Raw genomic sequence first — 17,900 nt, 5'->3', positions numbered from 1 at the left:
AAAATAATTTGTTTTCACTGTAAAACATGAAATAATATGGTCAAAATATGTTCAGATAGTGCACAAAAGTGCGATGTTTCCTGCTGCAATGAGGAATTTTCAAACGCGGTCATTTATGTCGTCTGTTAACGCGCTGACGGCACGGTGCGCTGCGCTCGCAGACACGATAATTCTCAGAGTTCCTGTAATTTCTTTAGACCTTCCAGGTGCGAAGTGAAGACTGCGGGCGATATTAGTGAATGCGAAGATACTGAGACCTCGGGACAAAGTGAAAGTGTTCCTGCACAGAAAAGAAGCCGGAGGGGCACCACTTGCTTTGCGCCGAATTGCAACATCGGCTACAAACGTCCAAGCCACGGGTGAAAATATAATTGCTTTCGATGCGCTGAGACGCAGAACTTTCCGAGAGACGTGAGCTTGCGCTTCGCCGTGCTGACAAAATGTTTCACCCGCATCAGTCATGTGCCAGTGGCACTTGAAATAGCATGTTGTCGAGCGCATGTCTGGCTGGACGATTATGCAGATTCCGATGGCGCATGTGCGGAAAGTTGACTATAGGATGCAAACGCTACATCCTACAGTGAAATTTCCGTTCTACTCGAGAAAGAAAATCCAGAGAATCATACGCCATCCATAAGTTCAAGACATTGCGACCAATAGGTGGTAAATTTTCAAGGGAGCTTTAGAATACATCCGCAATGCTAAATTTCAAGCTATAGGCAGCCGCACTTAGTCATTTTTCATTGGGTGTTGCTTAGTGTATGTTTTTCTTCTTTTTCTTTCTTTTCTCTTTTATTTATACATTTAATACATTTTAGTAATTTCTTTCTATGAGCACCATTTACTGACACTTGTTTTATTCTCTTTCAGAGACGATAGCTCCCTGATCTCCAGCAAAGCAGATAATCGCCCCTCCACCCGACGTGCAGGCCCCTTTCACGAAAGAACGCACGGCCGCGTCACTGGCTGACACACGGCGCTACCTCACATCCCTCCACCGACATTCAGTAACACCCCTTTCTTTTCAATTCCACGCCCTCGCCGCTAACACACCCTCTTTCATTGTCTCGCCCACCCGCCTTACCCCCTCTCAACTTTAAAAGAAGCCTACCTATACATACTGTGCCGAGGAAAGCATATGACGCCTTGAAAAAGCCAAGTCCACTTGTCGAAACGTTGGTTCCCGCTTTTACCTTGTTCTCGGTTTGCTAATCGTCTTGAATTTCCATCGCCTGCTTTCTCCGTGTTTACACTATTTATTTTGCTTTAACACTTTTGCAGATCCTGTATGCATCTTCCTTTTGATGCCGTTTATTTCTCTAGTAGGATATCATCCTTTCAGTGCGTGACCTCTCCCCCCTTTTCCCATGCCTCCCCTGAGTGACCTTAAGGGTATTTAGAGCAGAAAAGTAAGTAATGATAAATAACAAAGAGGTGATCCGGGTAATCTGCGCCACAAGGAATTGAAAAAAGAAAGCATTCCGTTGATGTCAATGAATGAACAACTTTTGAAGGTACCTAATCACTAACGAGAAGGTATTAAACGTGAGAAAGATACACAGAGTCAATGGTAGTTCCGTATAATGGTGCTCACCATTTATTTATTGTTGTAGAAGTCATTTGTGCAAGGTATGCTTCGGCATATTTTTATGAAGTCTATGTTCACTGTGCACGATTTTTATAGCCTTCTGTGGTTGTTGCTTTCCCATTGGCTTAACGTTATGTGGTGCGAAAAAAAGGAATAATTGCAATTTAAAGGCTTGTCTTCAAGCCACAAGGTGCAAAACGCCTTGATCCGGATCACATCGGATGCAGGGCTGCCCGATTAGCCTGTAATGCGCCATATGACTTCAGTGAGGGGGCCCTTTATGTTTGGGACGGTGGTTTCCTGTAGTTCGCCAACTTTCTCCAGCGATGGATTTTCTCCTGGAAAAGAGAAAATTTTGCTGCCCCTACAAGAGCGCACAGCAGTCCCCTGCACAAGTCATCATTTGCTATCCGACGCGCACGTCTGCTGCACGTAAAACGCATTTATAAAATTTCCCCGTATATGTATTTTTCTCATTCCATCAGACATACAGCAGCAGAGATTAGTGAAATGTGTTCGCAGTTTACAGGAAATGAGCCACTACCACTAACGGAAAATTGCATAATAATAATAAAAACTGTCTGGTTCAAATTTCGAATACCTTACCTAAAAACAAATTTAAGTCCGAGGTAACAAAAACAAATTCGCGCAAGACTGTTCTTGCGAAGTCGCTCTCCGACAATTGTTAGGTACTTTTTCAGTGTGATGCCAGTATATTGAGGACAAGTGTTGTGTAAGCGTTTCACTCTATATGGAGGCGCGTGTTTGCTGAATAGGCAATAGGATGGAACGCTGTATGTACTCCGGCGAACTCGAAACAAAATAAGGCTCAGCAGCTTAAAAAAACTCATGGAACAACTCATCTCACGATGACTGTCGATGGTAATGCAATTAGCATTCGATCAATGCAGCGACACACCACATTTTTTAAGCGACGTTCATTTAACATCTGTAGTGGTCATTTTGAGACTTCCGTTGTTTCGGCTATATGCGACATATTGTAGTAATGTCCCACTTTGCTATGCCGCTCGCTTGCCAAGGTTGCTAGTGAGCATCGCGGCATGATGACGACTGCAAGATGCCGAAGCAGCGACGACAATGGAATGACGAGAGAGAAGTTACGTCAGTGGAACGACAAAGGAAGTATTACGACGAAGGCATGACAAAAATAGAGATGGCGGGTTTTAAATGATCACGGTGGTATAACGAGGACGGTGGGACGATGGTGACATCAGGACAATGAAATCGCAACGAATTATGACGGCGTTGGCATGATAACGGCATCCGAATGACGAAGCTGGAATGACGACGATGGCACGACGACGATGGTATGTCCAAGATCCATGATAGCGACTGTTTGACAGCGACGCAATGACGACGATGGCATGAAAATGGCAGTATAACCACGACGGAATGACGAAAGCGTAGTTGCGATAGAATGGCGAAGGAAGAAAGACGTCGATGTACTGACGAAGGTTTGTATAAGGACGACAGCATGAGACAATGGGATGACGTTATTGAAGTGAGTACGATGGTAAAACCACTGTATGACTATGCCACCATGACTAATGTTATGACAACAAATGTGAGTCAAGGAAGCCGTGACGACGATTGAATGACCGCGACGACATCACGACGGCGGCCTCGCAGCCAATGCATATCGAAGTCCACATGATCACAAGCAATATCTGTTTCTCTCAATAATACAGCTCAAGGACTAGAATTGTGGTATCTAACAAGTTATTTCTAAAAATTATATTACACATGAAAATTATCACCCTGTATACCCATTGTAGAACTCACGCTCCCGAATCGCTAGGCTCCATTGCATCAGCCGGCCATTGGACAACTTAGTTGACTTGCTTACACATTTAAGCGGGTGGTGACGAGTTCACACTCTGAATTCGTTCTCATACAGGTACAAGTGAAATGTCTTCAAGGCCTGCACCAATGTTAAATGCTCGTTTTCCACATTTGAATGTTTTTTTCTCACTCGGCCTAAGCTTCTTGCTTGCCTGCGAAAAAGGTGTAGCCCAGCCTGGAATTCCTGCATTAAAACTTCTACCAAGGTGCTCTACGACGCGTCTTTACGCAATACAAATTCTTCATTAATATTGTCCTCCGACCCCATTGTCTTTTTCGGACTTTATGAAGGTAGCTCCACCACTTCTACCTCTTCGTTCATAACGATGCAGGAAGAAGTGGTGTATTCCGCATTCACTCTCCAGTTGTGAATGCGGAAGCCTTAATGTCCAATGGAACACCGCTTAGCGGTCCTTCGAGTTATGAACTTCTGGTGGGCAAGCGAGTGCGTTGAGATGCTTGGCTAGTTTTGAGTTGGCATTACCAAGGCGCATATAGAACGCAGGCGAGAGCTTGCACGGCAAGGTACGCGCGGATAACACAGGCTTCCCATAGCGTTAGCGAAGGAGATCTGGCCGCTGCGATGCCCTCGCCCGTGCACTGCGGCAGCAGGCAGGTGTACCGTTTCGCCAGATCAGCTCCGGCGAGGCCCGCTCCTGACGTGGCGTTGTAGACAATGGGAATTTAGAAGCCGTTTCACTGCTAGACACGCTGGCTTTTTCGCTCAATGAGTCATTTGACACTTTCGCCACAAAACTAGGAATTACGCTGCATCGGCTGAACAAACGCACTGTAGCAACAACTGATCCTATGCTATTGCAGTTTTCTGCCAATTTTGATGAAGCGCTCAATGGGCATTGAGCTCACGGAAGACGTGACGCCAAAGTTTCTTAAGTGTTGTCAAGTGCCCTTTGCATTACGCGATGCAGTATGCCGAGAACTCTACCCGCTGTAATTGTTGAAAGGTGCGACAAGAGGTCGTTTTCGACGACGACCAAGGATGGTAGGTGGCATAGACGTCAATTCGTTCACATCAAAAGAAGACATACGGACATTGTTACATGGACATCATGGACATGGACCACCATGTTATTCTTTTGCACGATACATCTCTCGAACTAAAGGAAGTTCAGATGCTAAGTGTGCCATAAAAAAAGTCGCAGTTTCACCCGAAAGGCGAAGCATCGATTGCAATAGCAAATTAGTAGACAGCTATACAAAGTAAGGATAGTAGTTTTATGCACCCGTAACGTAGTAGTGCATGCATGTTTTATGCACCCGTAACGTAGGATAGTAGTTTTTTTTTTTTTTTTTGCACCCCGTAACGTGCTGCAGTCAACATCAAAATACAAGCTCAAGAAAGCACTAAAGCGTGCGGATTTAAGCGGCTATAACATGTAAAGAAATAAACCTCGCCCACCTCCTCCTGCATTGCGCCCACAGAGTGGCTTTGGTACTGGCATTGGCTGGCACAGAGAAGAAAAATATGATCAGAAAGTTTGTTCCCGCACAGCTTTTACTGAAAAATTTGTGGTTTTTGACTCATTTTATTATTTATAATCATCTACTTATTTTGTGCCACGCAAAGTAATCATGAGGCATGTTGCTACTTGTACGCGCCAGATGTCTTTTCAAACCTATATATGTGCATATACGTACACCTGTTATAAATGAGTACAGTGTGAGTATAAGTGTATGTATATACATTTATCCCTTTCCTGTATCTCTACTTCTTTCTTTCTTTTTTCCTCTTCTCTTTATTTTTCGATATTGTGACAGTTTGTACGCTGCCTGTCACGCTCTGCCAGTCAAGCCCAATGTGGCTTTGGCAGGCCTGATGAATGTATTTGGTTTTATAGAAATAATAAAAGAGTTTATTATTATTATTATTATTATTATTATTATTATTATTATTATTATTATTATTATTATTATTATTATTATTATTATTATTATTATTATTATTATTATTATTATTATTATTATTAGACGTATAAACTTCGACACTTTCTCTTACTAACTAAACAAGCGCGCTGTCAGGGCGCACAGGCAAGCATGACCACATCGCACTCGATGACCGCGCCCACTCCCTGTCACAACGCTGGCGTGAGGAAGCGCAGCCGCCGCAGCGAGCGAAGTGACCTTCGTGCTGTCTATCGCTTCCACGGAGAGCGGTGAAAAGACAGCACGCACAAAGTACGAGGTGTCTGCGGATCGCTTTCAAGATAGGGCGCGCGCGACCGTGCGTGGCTGCGCAGCAAAGTAACCAGACGTTCATTTGAGGGATCGCCAGTCATTTGTGCGCAGGCGCGTGAAATAAAATCTGGGGGCTTTTTCTCCTTGACTATATGACTCTGCCTAGGCACTACGGAGGAGGTTCCTTAGCTCGTGTTGTAGGAGTTTGTCCCTAGGCGTGCCGGCATTGCGGAGTGGGGTCGAGTTTGTTTATGCTCGGACGCTGGCTGCCGGCGCGGTAAAATAGGTGAAGCAGCGGGGACTGACACCCGACTTGGCAACCACTGTGTCGGATAGACTGTCTCGCACCTGCGGCCCTCGTGCTAAGTCAGTCGTGGCGGATCATAGCTTTGTCGCACCTTACACGCCATGTATCTTATAAATAACATCACAGATGTTTCTGGAGGAGTAGTAGCGACTGTAGTAGAGCCCGGGCTGCACATATAGAAAATCTAGATGATGATGATGATGTATGGGGTTTTATGGCGCAAGGGCCAGGAATGGCCAAAGAGCGCCATGTCTGTGGTAGTGGGTGTGCAGTGTAACTATGATTACTATGAGATTGGTGTGACGTGGCTGTAAAGGGGCCTTAAAATATACGCTCTACAGTGCGTAAAATCTGTGTAATAAAATTATGGCGATGACATATGACCTGTACTATGAACATATCGATGCATTTAAAAAGAATGATACAATAGGTAAAATATATCAGATTATAGTAAATGCTAGAGCACTACTGCCTCCTTAGAGCCCTTGAAGCAGAAGGGTCTGGAGGCATGTGCTATACCGTAGAACTATCCCAGCGGCATCCTCTAAAGAGAGGAAGCGCTAGGAATGCATGGGGCTAATAACATGTAGGACCACATCTCTCAGAAAACCTAGGACTGTGTCTGTGTTAAAAAGCGGTTCTGGGCCGAGGAACATTACTGGATGAAGAGGGATGTGCTGTCTGTAAGCTAAGGAAAAATGTTTCATTCTTTCAGATTCGGCTTCCCGACACTCCAGAAGGACGTGGAGCACGGTCAGCCTCTCCCCGCATCTACCACAGGTTGGAGGCTCACTTCCGGTTAGTAGAAAATTATGGGTGCCAAACGTGTGTCCTATTCTGAGCCGACAGAATAGGACATCTGTTCGGCGCGATTTTGTAGTAGAGGGCCAGAATCCTAACTGTGGTTTTATCAGGTGGAGCTTATTATTCGTTTCCGCGTCCCACATGCGTTGCCAGTGGTCCCGCAATCTCCTTCGCAAGAAAGGCCTCAGATGTGTGACAGGCACCGCAGCGGTAGGGTTAACAGTTTGCGATGCGATTGACGTGGCCATCTCGTCCGCCAGAACGTTACCCTCAATGCTCCTGTGGCCAGGCACCCAGCATATAATGATACGCTGGTTAGATATGTATGCTTTACACAAGACGGTGTAGAGTTCACTAAGTACAGGATTTTTGTGTGTATAGACTGACATCAAGGCCTTCACGACGCTTAGGGAGTCTGTATAGATCGCTGCTTTTGGAAGTTTTGATTTTCTTATATGCTTCACAGCAGAGAGTAATGCGTAGGCCTCAGCCGTAAATATGCTTGTTTCCGGATGCAGTACGTCGGATTCCGAGAAGGATGGGCCGACGGCTGCATAGGATACTCCGGCATTTGACTTCGAAGCGTCTGTGTAGAACTCTGCACAGGAATGCTTGTGCTGGAGTTCTAGGAAATGCATTCTGATTTCGGCCTCAGGAGCGTGCTTTGTAACTTTTATAAAGGATATGTCACATTGTATCACCTTCCACTCCCAAGGAGGTAAGAGTTTGATTGTGTGCATTAAGCGATGCTCGAGGAGTGGGACATGCATTTCATTGCTAAGCTCCTTCACACGCAGCGAAAAAGGCTGTCTTATGGAGGGACGGTTGCTGTAAAGTGTAGCGCACGTCATATCGGTAACGGTATCAAAAGATGGATGTTCAGGATTAGAGCGCACTTTAAGGAAATATGTAAGGCTAATGTATGATCTCTGTAGGTGGAGAGACCATTCATTTGATTCTACATATAGACTTTGTATGGGACTCGTTCTGAAAGCGCCAGTGGCCAGTTGGATTCCTAGATGGTGGACAGGATCTAGGATCTTTAGTGCGCTCGGGGCGGCAGAGTTATATACTACAGCACCATAATCCAATCGAGACCGAATTAGGCTCTTGTATAGGTTCATTAAACACTTCCTATCACTACCCCATGTAGTCTGGGATAGAAGTTTCATTAAGTTCATTGTTTTTAGACATTTTTCTTTCAGATATTTAATGTGTGGAATGAAAGTGAGTCTGTAGTCAAGTATGATTCCTAGGAATTTGTGCTGTTTGCTGATAGGTATTCGTTGTCCACACAGTTCTAAGGAAGGATCCGGAACCAGGCCTGTCTTTCTTGTAAAAAGAACACAAGAGCTTTTGTTAGGATTGATCTTAAATCCATTCCTGTCTGCCCATGTTGACACTTTGTTCAGGCCATGCTGTACCTGTCTCTCGCAGACTGCGAGGTTACAAGATTTGAAAGCTATTTGAATGTCGTCTACATAGACAGAGTAAAAGATGGCGGGTGGTAGTGAAGAACGAAGCGTGTTCATCTTCACGATAAAGAGCGTGCAGCTGAGCACGCCTCCTTGGGGTACACCCGTTTCTTGCGTAAAAGGACGCGAGAGTGCATTGCCGACTTTTACCCGGAAGGTACGATTTGACAGATAGCTTTCTATTATATTTAACATATTACCGTGGATGCCCATTTCTGACAGGTCTCTTAAGATTCCGTAACGCCACGTTGTGTCATACGCCTTTTCCATATCGAGGAATATGGATAGGAAGAACTGTTTATGTATAAATGCGTCCCGGATATTCCCTTCAACACGTACGAGATGATCGGTTGTGGAGCGCCCTTCTCGGAAGCCGCACTGATAAGGATCAAGCATTTTGCTCTGTTCAAGGAAATGAGTGAGTCGCCGATTTATCATTTTTTCAAACACCTTACAAATGCAACTTGTGAGGGCTATCGGGCGGTAACTTGCCACTGAGGAAGGGTCTTTGCCTTGTTTTAAAACAGGGACCACAATGGCTTCCTTCCACGCGGTTGGAAGGTACCCTGCATCCCACATGGTGTTGAAATGTGTGAGTAGTGTAAGTTGCGTGTCATTGTGTAAGTTTTTTAGCATTTCATACATGATTCTATCAGATCCTGGTGCGGAACTCTTGCATGCGCTCAAGGCAGCTTTCAACTCGGCAGCACTAAAAGGGCAATTGTACGGTTCATTCTGTCGGCAGTTATTGATGAGTGGCTTGCATTCTTCTATTTGTTTATATTTCAGGAAGGATTGCGAATAATGATTTGAGCTTGATACACTCTCAAAGTGCTCCCCAAGTGAGTCGGCCTGATCTTTCAGTGTATCGCCCTGTGTATTTACTAGAGGGAGTGAGTATGTTTGCCGCCCTCTAATCCTATTAACCCTGTTCCAAGCTTTGGCCTCATCTCTAAACGAGTTAATACTCGATAAAAACTTGTGCCAACTTTCTCTTTTGGCCTGCCGGCGGGTTCTCCTACCTTGGGATTTTATTTTTTTAAAGTTAACAAGATTCTCAGCGGTGGGAGAAGCTCGCAGCAACCCCCACGCCTTGTTCTGATTCTTACGGGCGGTCCGACATTCGCTGTTCCACCATGGTACACGTGGTTTGCATGTCAAACCACTTACTTCGGATATGCATTTTGACGCAGCATCTATTATGAATGCTGTAAGATAATCCACAGCAGCATCAATTTCTAAAGAAGACAGGTCAGCCCATGAGATGCTACAGAGAGTTCGAAATTTCTGCCAGTCGGCTGTGTCTATCTTCCACCTAGGAGCTTGTGGAGGATATTCGTTTTCTTTAGATGTTCTTATGAGTATGGGGAAGTGGTCGCTCCCGTAAGGATTGTTCATAACTTCCCATTCGAGTTCAGGCAGTATACAGGGGGAAACTAGGCTGAGGTCAATTGATGAAAATGTTCTGTTGGCGAGAGAATAATATGTGGGTGCCTTCTTATTCAGCAGGCATGCACCAGAAGAGAAGAGCAACTGTTCAACAAGACGACCTCGCGCATCTATACTAGAGTCGCCCCACAGACTGTTGTGCGCATTGAAATCCCCAAGTACAACGTAAGGTTCTGGCAATTCATCTATGAAGGACTGAAATTCGTGTTTGCTTAGTTTGTAGTGTGGGGGTATATAAATCGAGCAAATAGTGAATAGTTTGTTTAGCAAAACAATTCGAACCGCCACTGCTTCAAGGGCCGTTCGTAGCTGTAAATGTTGACATGCTATGCTCTTTTGGATTACAATTGCAACACCTCCCGATGATGCGATTGCATCATCGCGATCTTTGCGAAAAGTAACATGCTGTCGGAGAAAGTTTGTGTGTTGTGATTTTAGGTGTGTTTCCTGTAGACACAGCACTTTTGGATTGTGTTTTTGGATAAGCTCTTGCACGTCATCAAGGTTCCTAAGAAGACCTCTAACGTTCCATTGAATAATTTGTGTATCCATATTGAAGGTTAAAAGTGCTGTGTGTATGGAAACAGGTGGTGCCTTAGGTTACAGAGCTCTTTCGAGGCCCTGTAACAGGGGTTCTGCCCTTTCTGGAGCGTTCGAGTGAGCCTCGCCGCTCCTTAGGCGCTTGGTGCGCCTTGGGGATAGGTGTAGTGTCCATTGCCTCTTGTGAGGCGCCGGACACATGCTCTGGCGAGCGGGAAATTACCAGCGAGGATCCCGCCTTGGAGGGCAAGACCCCTGCGCCCACCAGCCCGGAGGTCGATGGGGCTCCCTGGGGGATTTGGCTGCGCCGGCCGTTGCCAGCGCTGGAAGGGGCCGGGGAGGTTGGGGCAGCCTCGGCTGCGCCCACCTTCGGGGTCGGTGGCCCCGTCTGCTGTGTTGACGGAGCAGCGCTAGCTGCAACCGCCGCGGGGGCAGATGGCGTTGCTGCCGACTCACGGCTTGTGGGTCGGACAGCCGCCGGAGGCCGTTGTGAACGCTGCCCCCTGACGCGCCACTTCGGCAAAGCTAGCCTTAGGTAGGTATGCAACCCGCCTGCGTGCCTCTTTGAAAGATATGTTTTCTTTAACCTTGATTGTAACTATTTCTTTTTCTTTTTTCCAAGACGGGCACGACCGCGAATACGCGGCGTGCTCGCCATCACAGTTCACGCAGTGTGGAGCGTTTTCGCATGTTTCAGAGGTGTGTTCTTGGGCACTACATTTAGCACAAGTTTGGCGGCCTCGGCAGCTCTGCGAGCTGTGACCGAAGCGTTGGCATTTGAAACAACGCAGTGGGTTTGGCACGTACGGCCTAACGCGGAGCTTGATGTACCCGGCCTCGATTGACTCGGGCAAGATACTTGATCCAAAAGTAATTATTAGGTGCTTCGTCTGAATCTCTTTACCATCCCGCCTCATCTTAATTCTTCACACGTTGATCACATTTTGTTCGCTGAAGCCCTCCAGGAGTTCCGCTTCAGTCAGCTCAAGCAAATCATCATCTGACACAACACCACGGGTGGTGTTCATTGTACGGTGCGGGGTTACTGTTATGGGGGTCTCTCCAAATGACACTAGTTGCTGTAGTTTTTCATATTGTTTTACATCGCGGAGCTCCACGAGGAGGTCGCCGCTTGCCATTCTCGACACCTTGTATCCTGGACCAAAAACATCAGTCAGGGACTTTGAAACAAGGAATGGTGAAATGTTTCGCACTGCTTTGTTTGGCTTTTCGGAATGAATAACGTGGAAGCGGGGAAAATTCTGGGTTTGGCGTCCAAAAAACTTCAAAACATCTTCGGTGCGCCCTCGTTTTTGAGGGCGATCAGCAAGGGAAGGGAAAGAAGTTTCCATGGAAAAATGTATACATTCGGCAACAGCGCCGACCGCCCACCACGGAGCCCAACAAGGGGACGCGGCAGAGCTTGCATGCAAGTCTGCACGACGCCAGTCGTACGCCATCACTATAACCGAATATGGTGTACCCAAGGTTGGATAGCCACACAGGGTTAACCCTTGCCGCCAGGAGAAAAGAAGTAATAAGAAGAGAGAAGGAGACAGGAAAGGTCAAAAAGTGGGAGATAAAGACGAAGATTCGAAGAGGGAGAGACAGGAAAAGGCGACTGCCGATGTCCTCCAGGTGGGTCAGTCTGGAGGTGCCGTCTATGTGAAGCCGAGGCCGAAGAGGTGTGTTGCCTCCGCCGGGGGGCCTTAAAGGTCCGAACACCCAGCATCGGCTCAACCCCCAGGATCCCCTTTTCCCCAGACACGGCTAAGCCGCGCACGGCTACACGCGGGAGGGTCCAACCCTCGTGTGCTCGGGTACGTGGTGTCGCAACACACCAAACGCCTGCTGACGCAGACGCCCCTGCGGGGGAAAATCTAGAAGGCACAGCGCCTTAGCAACCGCGGTTGAACGCAAGCCGCTGAAAGGCCGCCGGTGACGATGACTGACTCAGTCCCGGCGCCGCAAGTGCGAGAAAGTCTGTCCGACGTACCTTCAGAGGCAAAGTTCTGACTTGTGTTGCAGAAAGCGCGGGGCGCGGTAGTGCTGAACTTAGCGTCACAAGTTGGCGGCTAGACGTAATTATATTTATCCAGTCGTGTTTTTACTAATTGTAACAACGTGCTGTTATTTCGCATTATTGGCGGCGCCTCCAGGACACCAAAGCAGCAACGAGGACACCAAAGCTAGAACCCGGACTGGTCCGTGGGTTGGGACTCGCTGAGGCCTGCGCGTGCAGGGGAGTAGAAGGTCGGCTGTCTCCTATCGCGCACAGCGAATTTTTTATGCGGACACCCCCTGGCAAGCTTCGGCCTCCGCGGCCCCAACCCACGGGCCGCCTTGCTTCCAGCTTTCATCCCTCCGCTACCCCTTTGGTGCAATGGAGATCCTGCGCCGCCTGCGTTATTATAACCTCAGGTGCTCTCCTGATCGAGGCCTCCGTTTGCCCATTACATCTGCCCTTCTGGAGCAGTGGTTCTAAAAAAATTCAATCTATCGTCGCGACGAAAAAAGCGACCCGCGACTTATACAACACCATCAGAACTTTGCCCCTTCAGACGCAGTGATCACCGAATGGGGCGTCCGTGCTCCCTGCCTCACCGCGCGGGATGCCAGCGGCGGAACGTAATCAAATTCGACCGCACTCCGCAATGCCGGCATGTCAAGGGGACAAACGCATAAAACACGCGCTAAGAAACCTCCTTCGTAGTGCTAGAGTGAGCTAGACAATAGTGGACAGGACCGAACGGCGCTTTCTAGCTGAGGCGCCCCGTGTGGAACAATTTTGCGGGGGCACTGCGAGCGAACTGGATTGGGGCGGAGACTCGCTTCGCGGCATATTCAAGGTAATTTCGCTGCGGGCCCTGAGACTGGTTGCGCGCGTACGCCCCCGTAATAGTGCTTTATTTCCACTGCAAATTTATATTGAGACCCTTTTGCTACGTATGCAGGGGGTTAAGCGCTCCCGATACGTGGGCCGATCCCGAACGTAGTGCAATGCCGGACCGACCCGCGGCGGAGGTGAAGCAGGTGTTAAGCACTCCCGATACGTGGGCCGATCCCGAACGTAGTGCAATGCCGGGCCGGCCCGTGGCGGAGGTGAAGCAGGTGTTAAGCACTCCCGATACGTGGGCCGATCCCGAACGTAGTGCAATGCCGGGCCGGCCCGTGGCGGAGGTGAAGCAGGTGTTAAGCACTCCCCATACGTGGGCCGAACCCGAACGTAGTGCAATGCCGGGCCGGCCCGTGGCGGAGGTGAAGCAGGTGTTAAGCACTCCCCATACGTGGGCCGAACCCGAAGATAGTGCAATGGCGGGCCGACCCCCGGTGGAGGTGCAGTTCGCCATTAAAGGGCCCACATACACAACTTCGCTGGTCGTCCTTCTACACAAAGTGGAAGGGCACTGATTTTTGTACTAAACAAGAAATTTCAAACGGCTTAGGGGCCAAAGATTAGCATATGTAACAGTTACCTAAAACTGTTTTTGGCGCCGGAGTGCCGACTGCAATAAAAAAATTGGCTGAAGGCTTAGCTTGGTTAAGCCTGGAAGATTGCGAAAGCAATACCCTTGGCTGCGTCTTGGTTCGGCTGATGGTGTGGACATGGTTGCCCTTTTTTAAACTTATGGCTATACATTATCCGACATAGCGCAAGGCAGCGCGCCGACCACTGTGAGGAGCGGAGCTGCAGCCGCATTAATCCTCCTAGCGTGGCGTCACACCAGCGAGCGCCCTCTCTCGGTAGCGCCGCAGCAGCGGCGCGCAAGGCTTCACCATCGATGCCGCGAGCTGGGGCCCCGTCTCTCGGTCTGGCGTGACGTCACACGGTCACGTGACGTGCAGCTGTGTAAGGAGGCGCCACGACCACCGATGGGCCGAAAGTGCGAGCAGTATTGATAAAAGAACCCATTCAAATTACTCCGCGTTCTGTTACGCCAGGAAGACGGAGACATGAATGCAATGCTGCACTGCAGTTTTTTTTTTCTGTAAGAATATTTCCCGCCAATCTGAGTACATGGTGCCGGATGGGGCCGATGTGTTTTATTTGTTTGAAGCGGCAAGCAGGAAGCTTACATAAGTTTTTTTTTTTCATCTGCGTTTCGCAAGACCTACTGATGGAAAGCTATATGCGCAAAAATACACACAAGAGATTCATGCTGCTTAAAGAACAAGAAAAATTCTTGTTCTCCGAAGGGAACCGTACAATCACATAGTAGAATGAAAGCCGACACCGCGGCCGCAATGCACGCGCAGTCACCCAGCAGCATTTAAGATAAATAAAATGAAAGAAAGAAGAGAAAGAAGGGCATCCATTCCTAAGGCATCCAATTGTAAACACCATTTAAGCGGTCTGATCCCGAACAGCAGCGCGCGAAGCCACACGAACGAACCCGCCGAGCAGAATCGCCAGCAGTTTATAACGGCGCGACCTTGACGCGGCCCAGTCCACTTCGATCGCAGCGCCGCCACAGTATTTTTCGTCTTCACGCGCCTTTCTGCAAAGCACGTGCCGCCTCCAGCCGCTCGTGCCTATCAACCATATTCTTGTACACTCTAGTAGTGTCTAGGCAGAGCCATATATTCAAGGAGCAAAAGCACCCAGATTTGCTCTCTCACGCCCGATCTTACTCGCGCCTGCGCACAAACTGCTAGCGATGTCGAACGTCTTCCGCGCGAAGTACGCTGTTGCTGCTCGAGTAGGACACCGATAAATGCACCTGATTTAATCACAGCTCTAGGTTTCAATACGACGATACTTTTTTCTCTTTTTTTCTATCGGTGGTTTGCTGATTCGCACCTCTGGTTCTCAGTGAACCGTTTACTATGTCGCAGTATCCTGTTTGTGATATTATGTAGTTTCCCTATGTCTTATGTGCCCTCGCAATTTTACTGACGTGTCTTGTTATTTAAATGTTTAATTTGCGCTTTTTATCATGAACGTTTCAAGGAAGATATGGGCATAATGACTACTGAGTTTCACGTTCTGCGTACTCTTTCCATGTTCTGTTGAATACTTGCGTGCGTGATTAGTTTACTTGCGTATTTAGCGCGTGTCATACCCAACGATGAAGGTAGCAGGCACGGCCCACTCTTGTACTTTCGTGCACCTTTTTGCTATCGTCTTGCTTTTGCGCGCAGTTGCTTTCCTTTAGGGAGGAACCAACTACAGGCAGCTGACGTGTTCTGTTCTTGAAGTCGTCATGGTTTCTGCGTCTAGTACAGAAGAAAAAAGAATTGCGTACAATCCCTTACCGAAAATTTCCGTCACGTTGCAGTCACTGACGTTTCGCGGTAAACCTGAAAGAGGAGAAAAATGTCCCGTAATTTTGTAGCCCAAGGTAGATTCATTTGTAATATTTCCGCCAGTACCTATATACAGTGTACAAACAAGGCGCGAAATTTCTGAAATATACATACTCAAACGGTACAGCGATTGCGAAACGCAAGTGCTATAGGGTGCAAAGACTTTTAAAATTGTAGATTTCTTCCAGGGCCTGCTGCCGACGCTGATTCATAGCTTAAACATCTGCCGTATCGAAAGTGCCGATGCTGTAGCTGAAGCTAAGCGTAATTTCATGACTCCAGAAGTTTTCAATGAAAAGGTGATCGACCCGTCAAACACCTGTTTAACGTTTGTTTCAGAAACTAGCTGTTTTCTTTCATTCCTACAATCTCTCTAGACAATTAGATCAGGAGTTTAGATTAGGCGTTTCTACTTTGGAAGCATCAGAGAACCCTCAAACAATGTAGACCATGAAATGGAAAGGAATACTAGAAAATGTGGCTGTGAAAGCACAGACGGCACATAGGCATAGAATTGAAGTTTCTCATAGCGAAATTGCTGAGAGGGCCGGATCGCTCATAGAGATGAGAAGGAAGTAGTACAATATCTGGACGGAAATAATTTAGAGTTGTTCAAGTGGGTACAACACAGTTTTAGGAGATAGAATAGTGTAACTTTAAATATCCCATACAAAGGACTACAATGATAGACACGGAGTAGTAGAGACGCAGCGAATCTGTACCAGTATCATTGGATCTAGTAGGGGGCTATTTTGATTCCAATCATTTATGCCCTGCGGTTTTCGTTTCGTCGATTCTAAATGTGGACTTGTCAAATGAAATTGCTTCAGCATTCGTCATACCTTCAGCATCACTTGCCTGACCTGGTTTTTTAGCTGTCCATTCGCTTCTATCTTCATTAAATTTTTCTCAACCTATGACATGTATAGCTTCCCATAGGGCTTTTTCGGTACTTTGTTCACCGCTGGTTACCTCCAACCAGTTAGATGGTGTACCCAACTAATCAAGTTCTCTACCTTGTTACACTCCAACACAACTCGCTCGCTCACTGCGCACATTCTTACCTTTGTAAGTTTGGTCATCGTGTTTGAAGGTAATGAGGAGGTAGGCGTACGCTGGCGCCAGCACAGACCTCATCAGTTTAGCGTACCTGCGAGTAGAGGGACGCCACGTGATCTACTGTGACACACATCCTAGATTAACAAACTGAGATGACAGTAGGTCGTTGCTTCGGCGCTCGCAACACGTGGGCAGAACATATTTCTCCGTGTGGATACTTTATTCGTGGAAAATACATTCGACACTAAAGATGCTTGAAAAGGTTGAAACTTTAGCTGGGATACAGGGAGCTGTGACAGTGTCACTCGACTCTGCCGGAGACTTCCTTATCACGCCCGGTAGTGATCCCTACTCAGTGACCAATTCTTGCTGCCTGAGGCTCACAATCAATCGACATTTTATTTCGTTTTGCTGCACGGCGAGATAAAGCCGAAGACGGCGAGATAAAGGCAGTGTCAAACCATTGCTTCATGGTTCTCACCAACCATAGCCATCGAAAGCGAGCACTACAGTAATTTTTCTACAGTAATTAGGAGTGTTGGTGGCGCGGAGGAGAGGTAGAACACTAGGCTTCTAATGCGAAGCTTGGAAGTCGGAATCCTTCTCCAGTCCACTACATTTTCAGGCTTGGAGTGGCCCTTGACACCGGCAAAAAATTGCTGAGAGCGAGTGGGGTGATACTAGCACAGGTGCAACTTAATTAGGAAGGCCCATTAAGCTTCAACCAGGACACTCCCACACCCGAACAGGAATTGGCCTCTCTGGTGCAGTATTCGACTACTAACTCCCTCATGAATCTTGCAATCAACCCATGGCCTTTAGTCCCCAGCAGCTACGTAGAATCTGACCAAGGCGGCAGTGATATCTGCGACGTGGCAGAGGGTGCTAAAGATGTCTGAATTCGGACAGGCTGCCTTTGGAAACTGAACCTGGCGACGTTTAACACGCGAACCCTCTCGAGTGAGGTTCGCTTAGCAGGGCTCTTTGACGAATTATCAGGCAATGCTTGGGATATTATTGACCTTAGGGAGGTTACAAGAACTGGGGAGGCTTATACAGTGCTGACTAACGGCCACGTCCTCTGCTACAGAGGCCACCTAGATAACAGAGAACACGGCGTAGGACTCCTAATCCATAAGGACATAGTGGGTAACATTGACGAATTCTACAGCATGGAGAGGGCAACAGTCGTCATAATAAAGCAAAATAAGAGATATAGATTAAAGGTAGTACATGCCTACGCTCCAACCTTCAGTCATGCCTTTGAATAAATCGAACAGTTTTATGAAGGTGTTGAATTAGCAATGACAAA

At 47.4% G+C, this 17,900-nt stretch overlaps 1 protein-coding gene across 1 annotated transcript in view; it reads right to left on the bottom strand.

The window, feature by feature from the left end:
* Positions 1–17,900, bottom strand: part of LOC142567989 (thiopurine S-methyltransferase-like) — a 55,642-nt gene that overhangs the window by 12,127 nt on the left and 25,615 nt on the right. Inside the window, exon 3 of the mRNA XM_075678083.1 lies at positions 16,594–16,679. Coding sequence (XP_075534198.1) covers positions 16,594–16,679 — 86 coding nt within the window. The remainder of the gene's footprint in view (positions 1–16,593; positions 16,680–17,900) is intronic.

This window comes from Dermacentor variabilis, unplaced genomic scaffold (genome assembly GCF_050947875.1).
Source record: "Dermacentor variabilis isolate Ectoservices unplaced genomic scaffold, ASM5094787v1 scaffold_15, whole genome shotgun sequence".
NCBI lineage: Eukaryota > Metazoa > Arthropoda > Arachnida > Ixodida > Ixodidae > Dermacentor > Dermacentor variabilis.
This window is presented reverse-complemented; position numbering and strand designations above follow the sequence as displayed.